At 37.1% G+C, this 18,292-nt stretch overlaps 1 protein-coding gene across 5 annotated transcripts in view; it reads right to left on the minus strand.

The window, feature by feature from the left end:
• Positions 1–409: 409 nt before the first annotated feature.
• The window catches only part of REV1 (REV1 DNA directed polymerase), a 62,304-nt gene continuing 44,421 nt past the window's right edge, over positions 410–18,292 (minus strand). For 3 of the 5 annotated variants that reach the window (XM_068425365.1, XM_068425363.1, XM_068425362.1), the window contains 9 exons: positions 14,811–14,913; positions 12,464–12,620; positions 11,893–12,095; positions 9,102–9,335; positions 4,880–4,988; positions 3,596–3,807; positions 3,260–3,419; positions 2,273–2,375; positions 611–988 (listed from right to left, as the gene is read on the minus strand). In XM_068425365.1, the coding sequence (XP_068281466.1) occupies positions 877–988; positions 2,273–2,375; positions 3,260–3,419; positions 3,596–3,807; positions 4,880–4,988; positions 9,102–9,335; positions 11,893–12,095; positions 12,464–12,620; positions 14,811–14,913 (1,393 nt within the window). In that variant the 3' untranslated portion in view covers positions 611–876. Of the gene's footprint in view, positions 467–610; positions 989–2,272; positions 2,376–3,259; positions 3,420–3,595; positions 3,808–4,879; positions 4,989–9,101; positions 9,336–11,892; positions 12,096–12,463; positions 12,621–14,810; positions 14,914–18,292 lie in introns of those variants that run through there. The other 2 variants (XM_068425364.1, XM_068425366.1) reach the window with 2 other exon arrangements.

An 18,292-nucleotide genomic window follows, 5' to 3' on the forward strand; every position in this document is an offset into this window, starting at 1 on the left:
ACTAGAACCTGTTTTGTTACGTTGCATAAAGGAAACGCATGTCACAGGCTGGGGAGAACGATGGTATTTTAAGAGTGGAATGTGGCTCTGTCCCGAGTAGGAGCAATGCAGAAGACCGATAGAGGCCTAAACAGTGCTCCATGTCAGCTACTCCCTAGCTCCTTTACAGTGCTGCTTTTGGGTGACTGTTTAAAGATCTCCGTTTGTTTCCCTCCACCAGCACACATCTCTCGCGGTAACTACACCTGACTACACAGAGCTCAGAGAGCGCTTGCGCTCCAGCTAACACCGTGTGTGTGCTTTAGGAGTGGCCGGGTCACGCTGGTTTCTGTCTTTGAAGGATGAAACAGAAAATGAAGTAATATTCTTCCCTCAGCTTAAAATCTGTAATGAAGTCAGCGGAGAAGAAACAAAAAGCAGCCAGGTGAATGTAGAGCAGTCTCCTGCGCGTGGTGAGGCAGCGTCACTGTGTAAAATGTGAAATGAATCAAAGCTGCAGCTTTAATCAAAGGGGTTAGATACATTCAAACTGAAGCATCACAAAATAGAATCAGTACAAAAATATACATACAGTTCTTTATTAAACAACTGTAAACACTTCACTGTAAAAATCCATAAAACTTTATAAACAAACATTTTGTAAATAGATTCTATACTACAATAAAAGAATTTTAACACAATTATTTACATGCAATACTGACAAATTTGGCACTTTCTGAAAAGAAATGTACAAAACACTTTGTTGTTGTTTAAAAAGAAATTTGAAATTATAAAAACTCAGGGCATTACTATCATGCACTTTGCAAATACCTCACAAGCACTTATGGCACAGCTAGCAGAGAGCTCCAGGCTCTCATCAAGCTCTTTACTACAAGTTCAGATAACTTTTAATGTGCTTCCGTAAGTTTGTTGTAAAACTACCTGAACATTGTCAAGAATGAAGTCAAATGCCATATTCCAAACTGATTCCACAGACGACTGCATTAACCTGAAGGGGAAAAGGAAGAAGAGGGAGAAAATTACCATTACAGAACCAGTCCTTTCTACAATAACTTTTGGTTTTCATACTGGAGAACAACATCACAGCAGTTCACTATGAATGGTATTTTGCTTTGATCTCGGTGAAGCCCTACCTCTTCAAATACACCAAGTCTTACGTAACACCACAGATTCCTCTGCTATTCAGTGGTGAAACCTTTGATGTGAGCAGTGCCACACCGGCTAGTAAATGTTAGCATTTTGCAGTGGTTGTAAGCCTGCCATCAAAGCGGTGACCTTCTACCAACTTCATACTGAAGAAGCAGAAACGGCAAGCTTCTGGATCCTGATCTTTCCTCATCACAAGACACACATGCTACTTTTTTCTTCCAACAAATACCAAGGGTGATTAAGACATTTAAATAATAGGTTTTGGGGGCACTATATTGTATTTACTGCTAAAAATGGAACCAAATCATGGAAGCCCACAGAGAGCTATGAGTTACCTCTATTATTCAGCTGCTACTAGAAGCAAATGCCCAAGGAAAACAAAGCAGTTCTGTACTCTCAAAATCCCCTTCTAGATCACTATTACAGGAGAGCAGAGGGCTCCTACACTTACAGTTTTGGAAGACCTAACATCAGTATCATACGGACATTCAACTCCTGATTCCTTGTCCTACGCCTCTTACCAGGCTTTGGTGCTGAGCTGCCTGATGGGTTAAACCACAACACTCCTTTTTGGTGCCCAACGTGGGGCACCAAGTGTTGAGATAATGACAGATCTGACCAGAGTGTGTTAAAACAAATCTGTTGTAAGCATTCATTATACTAGTTTAATAGTCACTGGTCACAGTGTTGATTTATTTGCTCTCACAGTTGTTGTGCTTGTTCTCAGAATTGTGTTATGGAACACCTCACTTGCTGTACATGCTCCCTGTTGTGCTGTTTATCACCTCTGGGGCTGGATTAAGGCTATCATTCTGCTGTACTGAGCAGCACTGGCTTACGACACGATAAAATTACTGGTTGACAGACTAATGTGGTATTTGTACTCAGCATTGCTGTTATCTCTGTACTTTTCAAAAATGACCTATTTTAACAGCTGAACTTCTCCCCCCCCCCCCCCCCCGCCCTGCCCCCCCCTCCCCAGTTTTTGAATAAAATTTAAGCTTAAAATATTTACACTCATCAATGGAATGTCTAATGGGCTTGTGGCCTCACACTGAAGCATCTACTGCATAAATTCTAACAAAAATAGTCTAAATGTCACAAATATTAGCAATTAAGCTACCTTTTCATGTACTTAACAACCAGATCTAACTTTTCCAAATCTTTTTCTTCTATTAGATCAGTACAATACTTCACAACCTGTAGAATGTCTTCTTCCATAGGATCTGTAATAAAAAATAAAGGGAGAACTTTTCTCTACGTATACTTAGAATATAGAATATATTCTTAGAATATAGAATAATTGGAATGTAATAGAAAGAAATTCTGCAGTGTTAGCGCATCAGGGGCCAATCTGACAATTGCTGTATTCCCGTACCTCCCCCCAACATCAGAAGTTGTGTACATAAAAGGACTGCAAGGTCCTGAAATATCTGTCTCGTAGACCTCTTCTTTTTCTTCAGTAAGAACAAATGACAGCCAAGCTATTATTAATGAAAGGGAAAAGAAGTAGGGATTTAGAATGGAATGGCTGTTTTGAAACTCTTAGAAGAACAGTAATGGCCAGGGCACAAAGCATCTTGCAGGTCAGATTTCCCAACAAATTAAGGCATTGCTAATTGTTTGACATAATGTTAAAATTCAAATCAGGATTTAGCAATGGTATTACACTTCTGCACTTTATTCTAGAGTTCTTTCCAGCAGTTATTTTGAAAAAAAATGCATTTCTTTGCCTCTAAAAAGAACATCTTCATAAAAGAGGAATTTCCGTTCAATAGCTTTCATCCTAGTGCTTGTATCCTGTTGGACAAAACAAGGAAAACCTCCCACGCAAGTGACATCAAGGCATAAGAAAAGGGCCTGACAAATGGGTTGAAGAGAGAGCAGGTTAAGCCACAAACAGGAGCTGGCAAAAACACAGAATAACAACTGAGTAGGAAGAATCAAGTTACTCCCAAGATTGTAAGGCAGCAAGACTGCAAGATTACTGTGAAAAATAACCAGTGAAAGGAAGAAGTGAAGGAAGAAGGAAGAAAGTACAAAAAGCCTACTAAAAAAATAGTTCTCCTTGTGGTGCATGCAAGATTACCACTAGCGTGACATCCTGTACCTGAAATAGTTGTAATCCATTCTTTCAACAACGTCTTTACATCATTGAATTCCACAGCTCCAGCTAGGTTGGGTGCTTGTGGCCTAAATGAACCAGGCTGCTGTTCAGTCTGCAGAGCTGAAGGGCCTGAGGAATCTGAAGTCGATAGAACTGCTTCTGGCTGTTCCAAACAAAGGTTGACAATGCTCAGTCTGACAAATATGGTAACACCATATATACACATAGATTAGCGTCTAGTAAAGAATGCAGTAAAGAAAACAAGCTGCATTTGTGAACATGGACTAAGTCTAAAGAAACAGATATGGCTTTACTGAAAACTGTTAGTGTTAAAATTACCTGAGCTGCTGCTCCTTCCTGTTTCAAGAAACCATCTATTAGCTTCTGTGGGCTTCCAGATGTAGCCTGCATGTTTTTTGCAGGGCTACCAATGAGTTTGTTTTTCAAAGGACTCTGAATCTTTTTTACAGGACTGACTGGATTTTTTTTCCTGATCTTTTTCTTATTTTTCATTGTTGCATGCTTCAGGTGTAGGAAAGGATTTTTTGATACTGAAAAACACAGGAATAGTCAGTGGTTGATACATTTAAAATTTAACACTTTTCCATTGAAAGGGGGACTCTGTATTCTCCATAAAAATCTATGGATCAATTGGGAGAACATAACCTAGATAAAGTGACTTTAACACTCACATGCCATTCCAGATATGGGCCATGTTATATCTCTTTGAAAAGCACTGCTAGACATTAGTGTACTCAGAGGATACTCAACTATTCATAAGCCTTTTAATAACAAGCATTTCAGTGCTTGAATATGAGCAGCTGGTGAAATCTGAAGCCTACTGGATAAATTGCTTTGCCTCAGTCAGAGCACTGTCCCACCTAGATACCAGCTAAGACTTCCCACCAGTGGTTATCAGCGAAACCAGCAGTGAAAAGCCCCCCCAACTGCTTTTATTGTGGTTCATCAAGGAAACCGCTCTCGTTCCATCATGCTAACGGATCTGCATTAGTCCACTGACTATGAAATCAAGGTTTCATTATAATAATGCAGTATTTAACTGGCAATGAACCCAGTGACATTTCCAACTTATGAGAAAGCATGTTCATAGGGAATTAATCTTATTTCTACTGATTATAAAAAGGAGACCTGGGTGATGAGCTCAGAGTGAAACCATCTGACTATCAGACATATGGTGAGATGTATCATATCCCTAGTTGCCTGAAACCCATACCAAGTGCTATGGGTTTCAGGGAACCATGAGAATGCTATCTGAACATAGTTTAACTAACTTAGGTTCTGAAGATGCAATACTTTACATCACAAGGCATATCAAGTTTAGATTCCACTCTGCAAACATATGGACATGGGTAAGTTTAGTGTCACAGTCCCCATGAATTGAATTAATTACCCATTTAAGTAAAGCTAGGCATCTGTTTGCAAAATGAGACCACAGCTGGTTGTAACTGACAGTCTGTCAAAAATAAATACAGAAATTCGATTTAACACAGGATCTTCAGAGAAGCTTTAGTTACATTTTCCAGTTTGTTATTTAGGGTTGCATAACTCTTTGAATAGTAAACAACTCCTATACAAAATTACTGTACAACTATATATACTCACCAAAAGTGTTGCCAGGTTGCTGCTCTGACTGCTTTTGCCTTTGATCATATGCATCTTTCAGCTCTGCTTGCAACTCAGCAGGTAGTGCAGCAAAAACCTCAGGGTCCACCTGAACAGTAACAAAAGATTCATTTGATTATTTACCAGCGAGCAACACTGCTTGCTTTCCTCTAGGTCACTCACATGAGAAAGGTATTTACATTTTATGCCAAGCAAAAATAAATGAGATATAACTGAAATACTGTAAAATATGTTGTACATTTTCTTCATGTACTTCAGCTTGTAAAAAACATAAAGTTTTCCATTTAATATTACTCTACATTTATTATTTTATAAAATTACTATTTATGGGCCTATAATACACTAACCACCTTTTATCCACCACTGTCTTTATTCACCTACTGATACATAGTACAGCTATATTAACAGCACAATTAAGCCTAACACACGAGAACACCTCCTTCAAATTTCCAAACTCAGGCACCGTGACAATCAGACTTTTGTTCCTCCTTTTCTTTTGATACTTCTATTGCCTGGAAGCTGCTACACTCCTCAAACAAAATACGCTTGGACATAGTCTTGCTTCTTTAAGGATGAGAAACGCAAGTACAGCTACTCCATATTTTGAACTAGCACAAAAGCGTTTTAATTTCTTTCTCCCACAGTCGTTCACCCCTCGTTCGACCCATAAAAATGCAGTCCCTTCCAACCGTCCTAGGGGCTTGAACTCTAGACAGGAAATAATTTGTTGCCAATTGCCATACACACTCACATGGACAGAACAAAATTTAATGTATTATCAGTTATCTTTCCTCTGAAGGAGCAAATTAGTGATAGACTAGTCACGTATTCTGAGCTTCCCAATATTATTGGGCAGTGTTTTCAGCTCATCATCTGCAAAATCTAATTCAAAAAAGCAAACCTATCATTTAGAGGATTAAATCTGCCCAGTGGGAGAGTGCCCTTCATTTCAGTGGTAAAATTCGGAGATGTGCACAAACAAAAAAAGTTTACTCTAAACTACTATTACTATTCTAAGGGCACAATACAATTTCTACCATTATCTGAGATGATACTGTATTTATTATATGTCAGTATGCATATACATTAAAAGTTACCTCTTATTTTCAATAAAGATTTGATCTTTATTTTGAACCAAAATATGTATGTTACGTCAGGAAGGTAGGTTGTGCTATTCACGCATATGATGTCTAAATTATATAGATAATAAACATGAACACGATCCCACAGGTAAAACTCATCAATTTAGCACAACATTTTTTCTGTTTTAGAATTCCATGTGCCAACACAAATTTTTCACCACACAAAATATGCACTAATTAAAGGAGGAAATGGGAACAACCCTGACCTCAATTACTGCATACATTGCACAGAACAAAGCATTGTAGTGGAGTGTAGCCAATTAAATCCAGAGGCTTAAGTTATTTTTTAAATATAAATTTTATTTAATAAAACTATTTTAAAAAGGTTAGTATTCTCTGGTTAAGCACTCGAGAGTCAGGAATTTGGGAGGCCCTGAATTAACGCTGTTTTTTGTGTACACCACGTTCATGCAGAAATAATGCAGTACGGGGAACTGGACGTGTTTTTGTTATTCCCCCTATCATTGCCCTCTGAAAGTGTAACGTGAAAATTCAGTTAGAAGAACCATCAGTCAAGTTCATATAAATTCTACACTAATTAATTGGAGTTTGGGGTAATTTACTGTACAGCCAGAGTGTCCTAAAACAGCTTTCACACAGCTGTATCACATTCACATTATGGAGAACCTTGATTTTATAAATTCATGTATTACCTCAGCATACAGCTATCAGTGTTTTTGATGTGCTGTATAAATTTCTTTAGAAGGAATCCATACCATGATAAGACAACGTAAGGATGAGGTACAGATTTGCCGCCAGTAATTAACTCCACTACTACAAATGCCATTCATTTCTAGGCATCTGTAATCTTTACTTCTTGCATCCTATGCTTTTACCGGATTCAGCTGCTACAGAGATTCTTCTAAATTTTAAGATTACTTCAGCAGCTGATGGAAATGCATGCAACCTATCTGGATTCTTTTTATGGGAGAACCTTACCCAACAAAGGACATTTTCCATGTTTTCTAGTGAATAAATCACTATCAGACAATTAACTTGGCACCTGGTCATAAAAACACAGTTCAGACAAAAGAAATGAAGGGTTGAAAACCAAACCTCATTAAGCTACAAAAAGATGGCATGGCATCATTTATACTTGCTGAGTTGATGTAGCTGAAGTACTCAATCTGGAGTGGCTTGCAACCTTTCTATACCTGAAACCTATTACCACTTAATTCACTGCATCATTTGAAAGAAAGTAATCTTAAATGTTTGTGTGCACTCACATAATATACACTCCCACAGAGACTTTAGCAATAAAAAAAATTGTGTCAAACTACATTTAGACAAAAACGATGTTTTTGCATTAAGATCATATTTGATTTAACACAGAAAAAAATCCTCCCGTATTAGTGAACTGGTTTTAGCATTTTTTTCACCAAGCCTAAGGAAGCTATTCAACCGTACTATTCTAGGTATTAAACTTGGACCTAACTCAGAAAATGAAATGTAAATTTTAGTTCTCTTTTTGCCAATAAAGCAAGCTGAATAGCTTTCAGGAGAAAATCTGGAGTACAAGCACAAGGCATTCTAAAATAGATAGTATGGATATCCCTGAAAAATAAATAGGAAGTACCCAATTCTTCTTGAACTACATCTGCAAACAAATAGGCTGCTCTGCTAAGCTGATGTTTTTTGATCTTATAACAGGGTCACAAAGTACACTAGGAGATAGAGACAGGAAGACCAGTGCATTTGCATGTGTAAATTAGGTATTTCTAAGACAATTTCAAGAAGTAATACTGTTATTAAAAAAACCCAATCAATTCTCATCTACCTAATTAATAGATAGATAAAGCACAAATACAAACTAAATGTAATTTTTATAGAAAGCCACATGCTGCTAAAATTTACCCTGAAAAAGAGTACTCAGTGGTAAAACACGTGTGGAGGGATGTACTTTAAAGCACAGCGTGATTTAACACACAAGCCCAAGATAAACTCTGGCCTATGAATGAATGTAACTACATAATTTAAAACAGCTTAGGTATGGAGAGTTCATATACTATTCGCACAATATCTCCACAGGGGAAACCCAACTTTGCAGTTCAGGAATGAAAACTGACACAAATGTTTGTGAACCAATGAATTTGAATCAAAGTGAAGAAATTTTTAGTAGTAGAATAGACTACACACCTTCTAAATAACAATTACGCATTAATTACTATTCATTGAAAACGGATCAGGAATTTTATCTAATTTTCTCTGGATTCTTTGTCAGCTAAGCACCATTATGCCTTAGAAACAGCAACAAATAACTCTCTATAAATCTGATTAGGTGGTATCACTTCGTTTGAGAACAGCAATGGAGCAACGGCACAGCAAATAGAAAAATAAAAATACTGCTCTATTTTAAATGATGCACATGCAAGATATCTCTGGGTAAACCAATCTTTGATTTTTTATTTTTTTTTTACATTTCTTCAGCACCCTCTTGGATTGAAGTGTGGAATATCATTAGAAGCATCATAACTGCTACCTGCTCCCCATTCAGGCCCCTATTTTGAGAAACAACTTTGCACTTTCTTCATCCTGGACATGCTGTATATGAGCTCACTTAAAAATTACAGAGACATGCACGATCTTAGTCATGCCTGCCTTTCTCCCAGGAATGTGATATAAACAATCACATCTACAGAAGCTAGTAGAGAATGGCTTTACACCATCAAAACATCCACTTAAACAGAGCGAGTCTCCTGTGACTAGCTAAGCAGATTTTAGGACTGCTTCAGACTTATGGTGCAGTGTAACTCAGCTGCAATGCAGAAAAAAGGCTATTTACACACTGGATTGCAAAGCAAAGTATAAATGAGGAGGTTTTACATTAAACAACAGCAAAAACATAGGCATACTGATGACTATAAATCTTTAATAAATACTATCATACTATGTTTGTGATAGATCAAGTAACATTTGAAAGCAGACTTTTAAAAGATATTAAAGGGCTACAAATAATTTTGGAAAGTCACAGATTCTAGTAATACTGTCTCAAGAAAAAGCTATTAACTCTTCCTGTAGGTGGAAAGGTGATGTTTATTGTTACTCTGCAAACATCCTACCTGTGAGAAAGCTGGCAAGGCTATTACATTAATTCCCGTATTGGTATTTGGTTCTTGGAGCTCTGGTAGTTGTAAAAGCACTGTTCCAACTGGCTGTGACAGAAGTGCAGTGTTACATCCATTTATTGGCTCTTTTTTGCTATCTCCGTAACTCTCTCCTTGTTGAATGGTGTATATTTGCTCTACTTGTTCTCGGAGATCTGGTGGCAGAGCTTCCAGCACAGACTTATCTAGCTACAAATATAAAAAAGCTTTTAGATTTTTCTGAGGAGTAGATAACAAGAGTTCATTTTAATCAAAAATTAGTTCTACAGTTCTTAAATTTTAGAAAAAAAATCATTTTAATCTGTGTATGCAAACATACTGAAGAACTTGGCAGTTACACTCTGCAGCAACAAAATGTAAAAAAATCGATTAAGACTAAGTAGTTCAGTAAATATGAATGCTCAGTTTTATCTTTTCACAATGTTCAGTGTTCTCATCACAAATCATATATAACATTTCCTCTACAACTACTTAGTGATAAGGAAACTCAAATTCTGAGTTCAAATTATATAGGCAACATGTTGATATGAATACTAAATTGGTGCCTGGTACAAAGCAGTAAGCAATTAATTTCTTTCTTTAAATAGTTCTAGGATACATGTTACTAATTTACTTTAATGGTATTACGTATGTTTGCATACTGTCAGACTCTTGTCATAGATTTGATAATGAAATAAGCTTTAGATTCACATTTTTGCTTGCTGTAACTGCTACTTAACCATCAATTACCGACTTGAAACAACTGAAATGACCCCTTAGTGCCTAAAAGTTGCTGTATACAATGACAGCTGCACAAGTGACAGAATGAATATAACTGCTAAGCAGATGTACAGCATCATTTTTCTCACAGGTAAAATCTGAGTAAAACCATGTAGATACATGCCAATGTTTGCCTTGAAGTTCTGCTAAATGAGACTCCATAGCAGTGTTAGAAAACTGTATCTTTTACCTTTAAGAAGAAAATTTGAAGTTTGTGACCAGATTCCAGATTTACAGAGAAGAACTACAAGTATCTATGAAAAGCTACTTGGCTTATGGTAACTGAGAGGTTTTGATGGAAGTTGTCTGTATTATTAATCTCTTCAGTTATTCTTCTGCATTCTGTTTGTGTTCCCGCAATTCCAGATTTGCTATGTATATACCTCTATAAACATTTTCTGGAAATCCTGGGTGTAAAGTATCTTGCTGTTGCTTTCCTAGCACACAGTACACAAACAGCAGTATGGGACTAACTCTCACCACTCCTTCCCTGTACCGAATTCCGTATTATATTCCATATCACAACATGGTTATAAAGCAGAAGGAAAGATGAGCATACTGTGCCATAAGGCCACCAAAGCTTTAGGAAGCCTACTGCACAGCCAGTGCATTTTTTCTTGTTAGTACGTATTCCTCCTATAGCAGAATCTGAGTGTATGGAGCCTCACATTGTTCAGTCAAGTTTCTTTTAGATCCTGAGCTAGCTTGGGTATTACATTACAGAAAAAAGTTTTCTGCCAAAACCATAATTTGCTTCTAAAAATGTATAAATATTTGGGAAAGCTGTTAACAGAACATCAACAAATGCTTTTACAGATTTAAATTACAGAAATTAAAATTACAGATTTTTACATAAAAGCATGTAAATCTGCTTATACCTAAAATACCTACAGAATTCAGTGCAGCTTGCTCATAGCAGACCCTTCTAACAGATGTCCGCTTGAATAACATGTGGGGTGCAAATAAGGAAGCTCTTCCTTTGTTAAATGCACAAAAAAAACCCAAACCACAGAGAAATATTTTACTTAAATAAAGACTGTCCTCCTCTCATCTAAAAGGTGATATCCTGTAGAAATGTTAAGTATGCATCTTAGCTTCAATATTATTAGAAGCAAATTTGAAAAAAACACAGGAAGATGAATAATTAAATCTAAATACAAGTTTGCCATTCTTTTAGGCAGAAACTTAGAGCACACTCATTGTAGAAGTATATGAGGCAGTGTAAGCCTAGTTGCTGTTCAGTTCCTTCTCACTGACTAAAGCTTAAAGACAGATTTACAGTGTAATTTAAAGATTGGTATAGAATACATGACTTCAAAAAATTATGTGGAGAAGACTACCTGATTATCATTTATCGGCATCTGTGGCAAAGAATATTGCTGCCATAAAGAGCGATGGAAAACATGTAAAAGTTCTGTCTTCGTGAAAATGACACAAAGTACTTGTCAAAATTCTTCCTGAGTCACTCATCAGAGATAAAGCTAATCAGAAATAATTTTTAAGAGCTAACATAAGAAAAGAGAATTTACAAATCTGCATCGTGTCATAATCACATAAACATTGAGCATTAACTACAGAATGTGTCTGATTTCTCTGATGGAAGTCTTCCTAAAGTTTATTGTATGTTTTTTATAATTAGGCTCTGGGCTTTGATTATGAAAGATGGAAGATAATGTTTTTTTAATACTTCATTCTCGGCATCTTTTCCATTCCATTCCATTGCAATCCTTGGGAGGGGAAAAAGGTATTGGAAAATTAAATTTCTTTTCCTTGAATAAATATAATCTTTAAATGACTGCTTTTAAAAAATCCTTTTATTAAGACAAAGTACTTTTGCATCAATAACAGTTTCTTACTGTGCATTGTACTCTACTAGAGCTCTTTTTATTTTAAAAAAGTGTAAAGTAACTTTTGCTCTATCCAAATAAGACAAACAATTCCAAGTTATTACAATATATTGCAGATGTTTCATATTCTACGGTTTTACCTGGGAAGCAGATGGAACCTCAATACTCAAATTAAGCCTGGATTTTACGCTGATAGGAGAATGCACGCCATTCCATTTGACAGCAGACTCAGTGTTGTTAACGTTAGAGTTGAGACCAGATGTGAGATGGGTACCGCGAGATGGAAGAAGAGTGCAAGTTCTTGAATCAGAAGATATTTCAAGGTCCATAGCAGCCACAAATACTATGTATTTGAAAACAAAATAAAGAATGATCATCTAAAAGTTAAAAATACTCTGAAGATTCAAGATACAGTGAAGCTAATTTCCAGTTTTCTTTGCTAAATAATTTGTATGATATATAGCATAATTATAACACTTCCTATTTCAAAGTATCCTTTGTTACTATTAACTTTTAAAAAAGATTGGAATAATCCTATACAGAGTTTTATTTGTAGCATTTTCATTTGCAGCAGCAAAGCTCACTCTCAAAGAGTTCATGTTAAATAATTTGTACTGGTGTAATATTGAATGAGTATTCCAACAGGTTATCTATGTTGGAGCCCTTCAAAACTGATCATTATCACACATGCAAAGTACAAAGCTTACTGACCTTCCTTATGTTCTTCTTCTGAGCACTTTTTTGCTTTCTGAACATGAAAAAGATCAATAACTGAATGTGATCCACCAGGTAAGTGTCCAGATTGTACTGTTGAGTGAGCTGAAGTGGTTTTACTGATGGGAACTAACTGCTGTACCTGAATTCCAACCTAAATCCAAAACAAGAATACATTCATTTTATGAAGTTTAAAGAAAAATAAAAATCTGTAATGCTTTCATAATAGCATTGCCTTCTCTGAAATTGGCTGCCTACTGTGGGTAGGGGAGAGAACAAATAAAAGTATGTTGAAATACACATACATAGCCACTAAAAACATCCCAAACAAATCCCAGGGTTATCCAACACAATCCAACAACTAAGAAATTACAAAGATAATACCATCTTAACTTCTCTGAGATAGAAAAGTGCTGTCAACATGATCATGGAACAATGTGTTCATTATGAACTTTCTTAGACGCTAACAAATATAGAAGTACTGACCAGGAAGTGATTAGTATTAAATCTGGCTACCCGTACAAGAAAGGAACGTTTTTCCTGAGGTCAATCTATACTCAATCCATCACTTCAGTCTACAAATGAGAAAAATAATGTTGTTTCACTTCTAGACGTGGTTCTCTCAAAGTCTCAATGGACGAAAATACTTTGGTGAAAGCAGTCTTTATCAGATGAGGTGTTCCTCGTTTTGAAAGACATCCTCACTTTTCATTAACTTTTACATACCACATCAACAGGGGTTCAAAAACTGTGTCCACCTAAGAATGCATCAGTACATTGTGCAAGTTTACTGCTAATCCTCCATAATTATCGAGAAAAAACTCAACAATTAAAAAAAATTGTATGTAGGACTCAGAAAGCATGAAGGAGCTAGCGTATGTATTTCCACCAGGTCTTCTCATATAACTACACAGCAAGGATTTTGTTAAACAGTTTCTTAGTTGCAATTAATGGGACATTAATATATCATTGTAAAAAGTTTTTCTTTGCACTTTTATCTTTTTGCTTTGAAATACGTCTAGATTTGAGTTCTATAACTTAAAGAACCCTTTGGAATACTGTTCGCTGTGCTGTACAACAACCTCACCTTGTTTTTTTTTTGCCTTTTAGGACAAGCGTTTGAGTTAAAGTGTTATATGAAGTCTTCAGGACAAGTGAGTGGACTCATCTGCCCAAATGCAGGCACGAACAGCTAAGGATATCACTTTAGGACCTTTTCTAGATATTGAGAGAAAAAGGACACTTTACAGCATGACTCACCTCATGTATAAGCAAAGCTTAAGGGCACTAGCTCCAACACAGACATATGCATTGGAGGTGACTGAAGTCAGCTGAAAGGAATACGACTGAGGGACCTGGGATATATCTGCACTTTATTATATAATTTAGAACTGAATGGCCCCTCCAGAACTGAACAGAGCCACCTGGTCAGAAGTAGTACATGGTTTTGCAAAACCACATGTGCAACACCCAGGGGATACTAACTTTAAAGAACAATCCTCTAAAACAAAGGGCTAAAGAAATCAAGTGAAATAGAATGATGTAAGAAGTCAGGAAAGACAGCAAAGGAGACAGACAAGAAATTAGACAGGGAGAGGATGATAAATATTTCCTTAACACCAAGAAGAAACTCAAGCCATGGAGCTGACTTTGCAAGGCAACATTGTGAATCAAAACCCTACTTCTACATCTAGATGACCAATAAATGCAGGGTTTTTTTTAAAAAGCCTCTGTGCTCCATTGTAACAAATGGCTGATGCCAAAATTGTCTTATCATGGGTTCACATTGCTATGACAAAACCACTGAGATGAGCAACAGTCTTCTAAAATAAACCATGATTCAAAAGAGCCAGCAATTCACCTTCAAACAAAGGCCAAACCAAGGCCTGGTAACTTTTCTGGCTCTAAGACCTTCAATCTAGAGCAAAAACTCCTCTGATCTGTATCTTTGATTGGCATTACAAGCAGTATTTCTGTTAGTTACTTAACTTATAACTGTGCAAAAGTTTACACAATATTCTAAGACAAAATAAAATGTACATGTGCTAATAGAACTGTCGAAGATACAGTCTAACTTTGTTACCTCAGGCTGTTTTAAGTTGTGGATTAATCCACACCACAATAAAATTTTCTTTTTTTTTACATTTATGGCTCTGTAACCATGTTTTTCAAAGGTAAACATACAAGACATAATATGACGGCATTGCCTAATTTACATAAGCTTTGTATTATCTACACTTTTGCTTAAGTTTCGTTATCGTCTACCCTGGAGAACTGAAAATTCATGAAAGACAACAAAGAAGGCTGATAAAGAGAATAAATTCCAGTTTTCCCATTAACTCACCCCTCGCATATCTGATATGTTCAGTTTCATTGTGTGAAACATGTTCAGAGTTTCTTTCCCAATTACTTTTGCACTGTCTGTTGCATGGTCTAGAGTCACAGTCCTACAAAGAATAAAAAAGTATGGTTAAAAAGAAATCTGTTCCACAAATCCTAAAGACAACAACAATTCTGTATTTAGTCCACAGAAGACCCCAAAGAAAGACAGATCATAATTTCTTGGCATACAGAAACTGAACATTGATTTTTTGTTCTGTGGTTTCTTTTCAAAGGTAATTAGAACTAAGCATGTTCTACAGACAAAAAGCAGATTACTTACTAATTGAACATTCTCAGCGTGCAGTCCACGCATCAAATTGTCAAATAGAGTATGTATTTATATCCATGCTATCTATTGAAGCCAGATAAAAATGTTTCTCTTTACAGTACTCATAGAAATGCCCTCATGCACTATCCTTCACTCAAGCTTAGTTCATAAAGAGTTTGCTCAGTATTATATCAGCTGTCAAGTGTCAAATATCTAAAGCAAGAGTTTCAGAAGGAACTCTAAGGGAGAAGCAGATACAGGCATGTGCACGTGGATTACAAATAACAAAGGACTTGGATTAATGGTAAGTAACTTTAACTGTAAACGACATTCCAAATACACATCTTACACTCGGGGCAATTTTCTGCAACAACTCTCACAAAATTACCTGGTTTTGAGTTTTACAAATTGCCACCTGGGACCTTGGAAGGGCAGTAGTAATGCTTGGTAGTTCTGGCTTCTCTAATGGCCTAACATTTGAGACAGATAAGGACACAATTTCAGGTGGCTAATCAAACGTATGTGAGTGATGTAAAGTCTTCTCACCAAGGTAAGCGATGCAGTTTTAACTCTGATGGAGTGGGCTCTATGGACAACAGAAGTTCCACCTTGGTGTTTTGACAGGGTAACGTCCCGACAACTTACTAAACACTTTGATGGTGTCTCCTTAAGTTTTACTCTACTTTTGAATCTGTCAGAAAGCACCACGAACAGCCACGTGATCTCCACAAAGGTCTGGTTCTGCCAATATGAAAAGGAAAAACCTTCCTGCTGTGAATGATATGAAGACCTCCCTGAGCCTTACATGTTAACTTTTTCTTTCAAAAAAGGAGACCAATATCACCATTAAGATGCAACTATGCAAAGTATTAAGGAAAAATGCAGGACGGGTCTAAAGGTACACACCATTTCAGAAGAATATTTTACAAAGGTCTATGCTGTACTATCAAGACTTAATATCAATGATGCAGTAAAAATACCATTAACATCTCAGAAGCTGAATTTGATTTTAAGAGTGTTTGTGAGTCTGAATCTTTTGTAGGACTATGATTATCATTCTAGGGAATCTTGACCTGTAGGATGAGAAAGCATAGCAACTCATTCACCTGTGAGGTGAGGGGCCAAGAAATGGGTCATGAGCTATAGCTACAGAGAAAGTCTTAAATTGAAGAAAGAAACTTGTCACTTTTAGCTCCAGTAAATAATCCCAAACTGTTGGAACTAGGCTGTACACAGGGCAAGCACACTTGAGGGAACACCACCGTGAGATTCTAATGCATTTGCCTGGATGCAACTTCCAGAGTTTACCCTGCTGCTTCTAAAAGCCTTTCACTGCACTGAACAGAAATGTTGTAACAAACACAGGAATACAGCACCTACATAATCAAATAGCATAATTTGGATTGACTGGGGTTGCCAAGCTCATTAGTAAAGCCACAAGCAGAAACAGAGACACTGCCAAACAAGAACCTGGATCAGAACTGCTTCAGCTATGTGTTAACAACAGCATCCTTGGGTGCCCTGTCATCTTACCCTAATGAGGACTTTATGAATCAGGGAAATTTCAGGACACATGTACATTAGCATTCCTGACCAGAGAAATGAGGTCCAAAGCATTGACCTGTTCATGAGAAACCAGTCTGGCACTAGTTCCAATAAAGGAGGAATAAAGCTCTATCTCAACACACCCTCAATCCTAAAAATATGTTCTTAGGCTGTTAAAGTAGATCTTCAGCTCAAAGAATTCAGGATAGCCAGAAGACAAAAGAAGAGACTGATGGATTTTCTTCTTGATATACCAATCTCAAAAGCTGATGAGCTTCTGACAGTGAAAGGTGAAATTTGTAGTTTCAGTTTTTTAATACAACCGAATTGTATGTCACAAGCTCACAAGTATGAGACAGACCCTATACATGCAAGTCCTACTGTTGAGCTCTAACTCACTGGAAGAACACCCCACCTCTTCCGTTATCAGCAACCCTGAGCAAATGACCCTTCAGTTCAGGAGGGATTCATCTGTTACAACAACCTGAGATGGAGGGAAAAGTAGAAAAGACCTATCTTTGAAGATGCCAAATGCACCTTCACACAAAAGGCAGGATCATCCCTTTACCTAAGGAACAACTGCTTTGATACAGAAGCGTCTGCCTGAAGAATAACCGTGTATTTAGAAGGTTCTGAGACAATATTGTACGAAACAGCATGTAGCTACATGATCATCTATGCTTAGACTTCATTCTTGTGTTTCCAATATGCAAACATAAAAATAAATTTGAGACAAAAAAGTCTTTAGTCAACATCATGCAGTTGAACAACAGGAAACAAAGAAGAATCAGAAATAAATAATGAGTAAAAGTAACAGCACTGCTGGTGGAAGCCGAGGGTCTCACTCCTTTGACCCATCAACTGCCTATCCCAAGCAGAGTAACTGGGTTACCCCATTTCACCAGGGATGGGCAGCCACCACAGGTAGCATCTTAATGAGATCAACAGTGCTTCAGTGAGACCAAGTAGAAAGAGACTTTATTATGCTGATAATGATCCACAAGAAAACAAAGGCACTTCTGATTAGGAACTTATGACTATATGGAAAAAAAAATAACGTGAAGGTCAAGAGCCATGAACAAATTGCCTTCTTGAACAGCTGAAACATGGGACACAGCCTCTGACCTTGAGATTCTGAGATTCAACTTTCTTAGCTCCACTTTGGATCTTCATTGTCTTTTCTCTTCCAGGACCCAAATAATCCTCTGCAAGAGTTATCGGTGAAACAACAGGAAAGACAGATTCGACACAAAGAAACTTGTCTGTACTAAGACAGACAACTGCAGTCCAAAGTGTCTGATGCCAGCTCCAATCTTCAGAATCCAAAGCGGCCTCTCAGTCTTCTGCAGCAAGTAATTCTGCAAATACTGCCCTAGTCACCCACGCGCTCTAGACTTGGAGGAGAACGGTACTGATCGTGTTCCTTCATGACAAGTACAAAGACAATTTTCTTTGAGAACTGACTCCAACTGTCACAATCAGCATGTGACAACAACCTACCAAGGAACAGCAGAAAGCCCCTCAAAAAAAAGCAAAGTACCCAACACTACACAGCTCAGGGAAAGGAAACAGTTTGCAGCAGCAGAACATTTCAACTCAGCTGGTCCCTTCAATAAATAAAAATGCTGCTG

This window comes from Nyctibius grandis, chromosome 2 (genome assembly GCF_013368605.1).
Source record: "Nyctibius grandis isolate bNycGra1 chromosome 2, bNycGra1.pri, whole genome shotgun sequence".
Classification (NCBI taxonomy): Eukaryota; Metazoa; Chordata; class Aves; order Nyctibiiformes; family Nyctibiidae; genus Nyctibius; species Nyctibius grandis.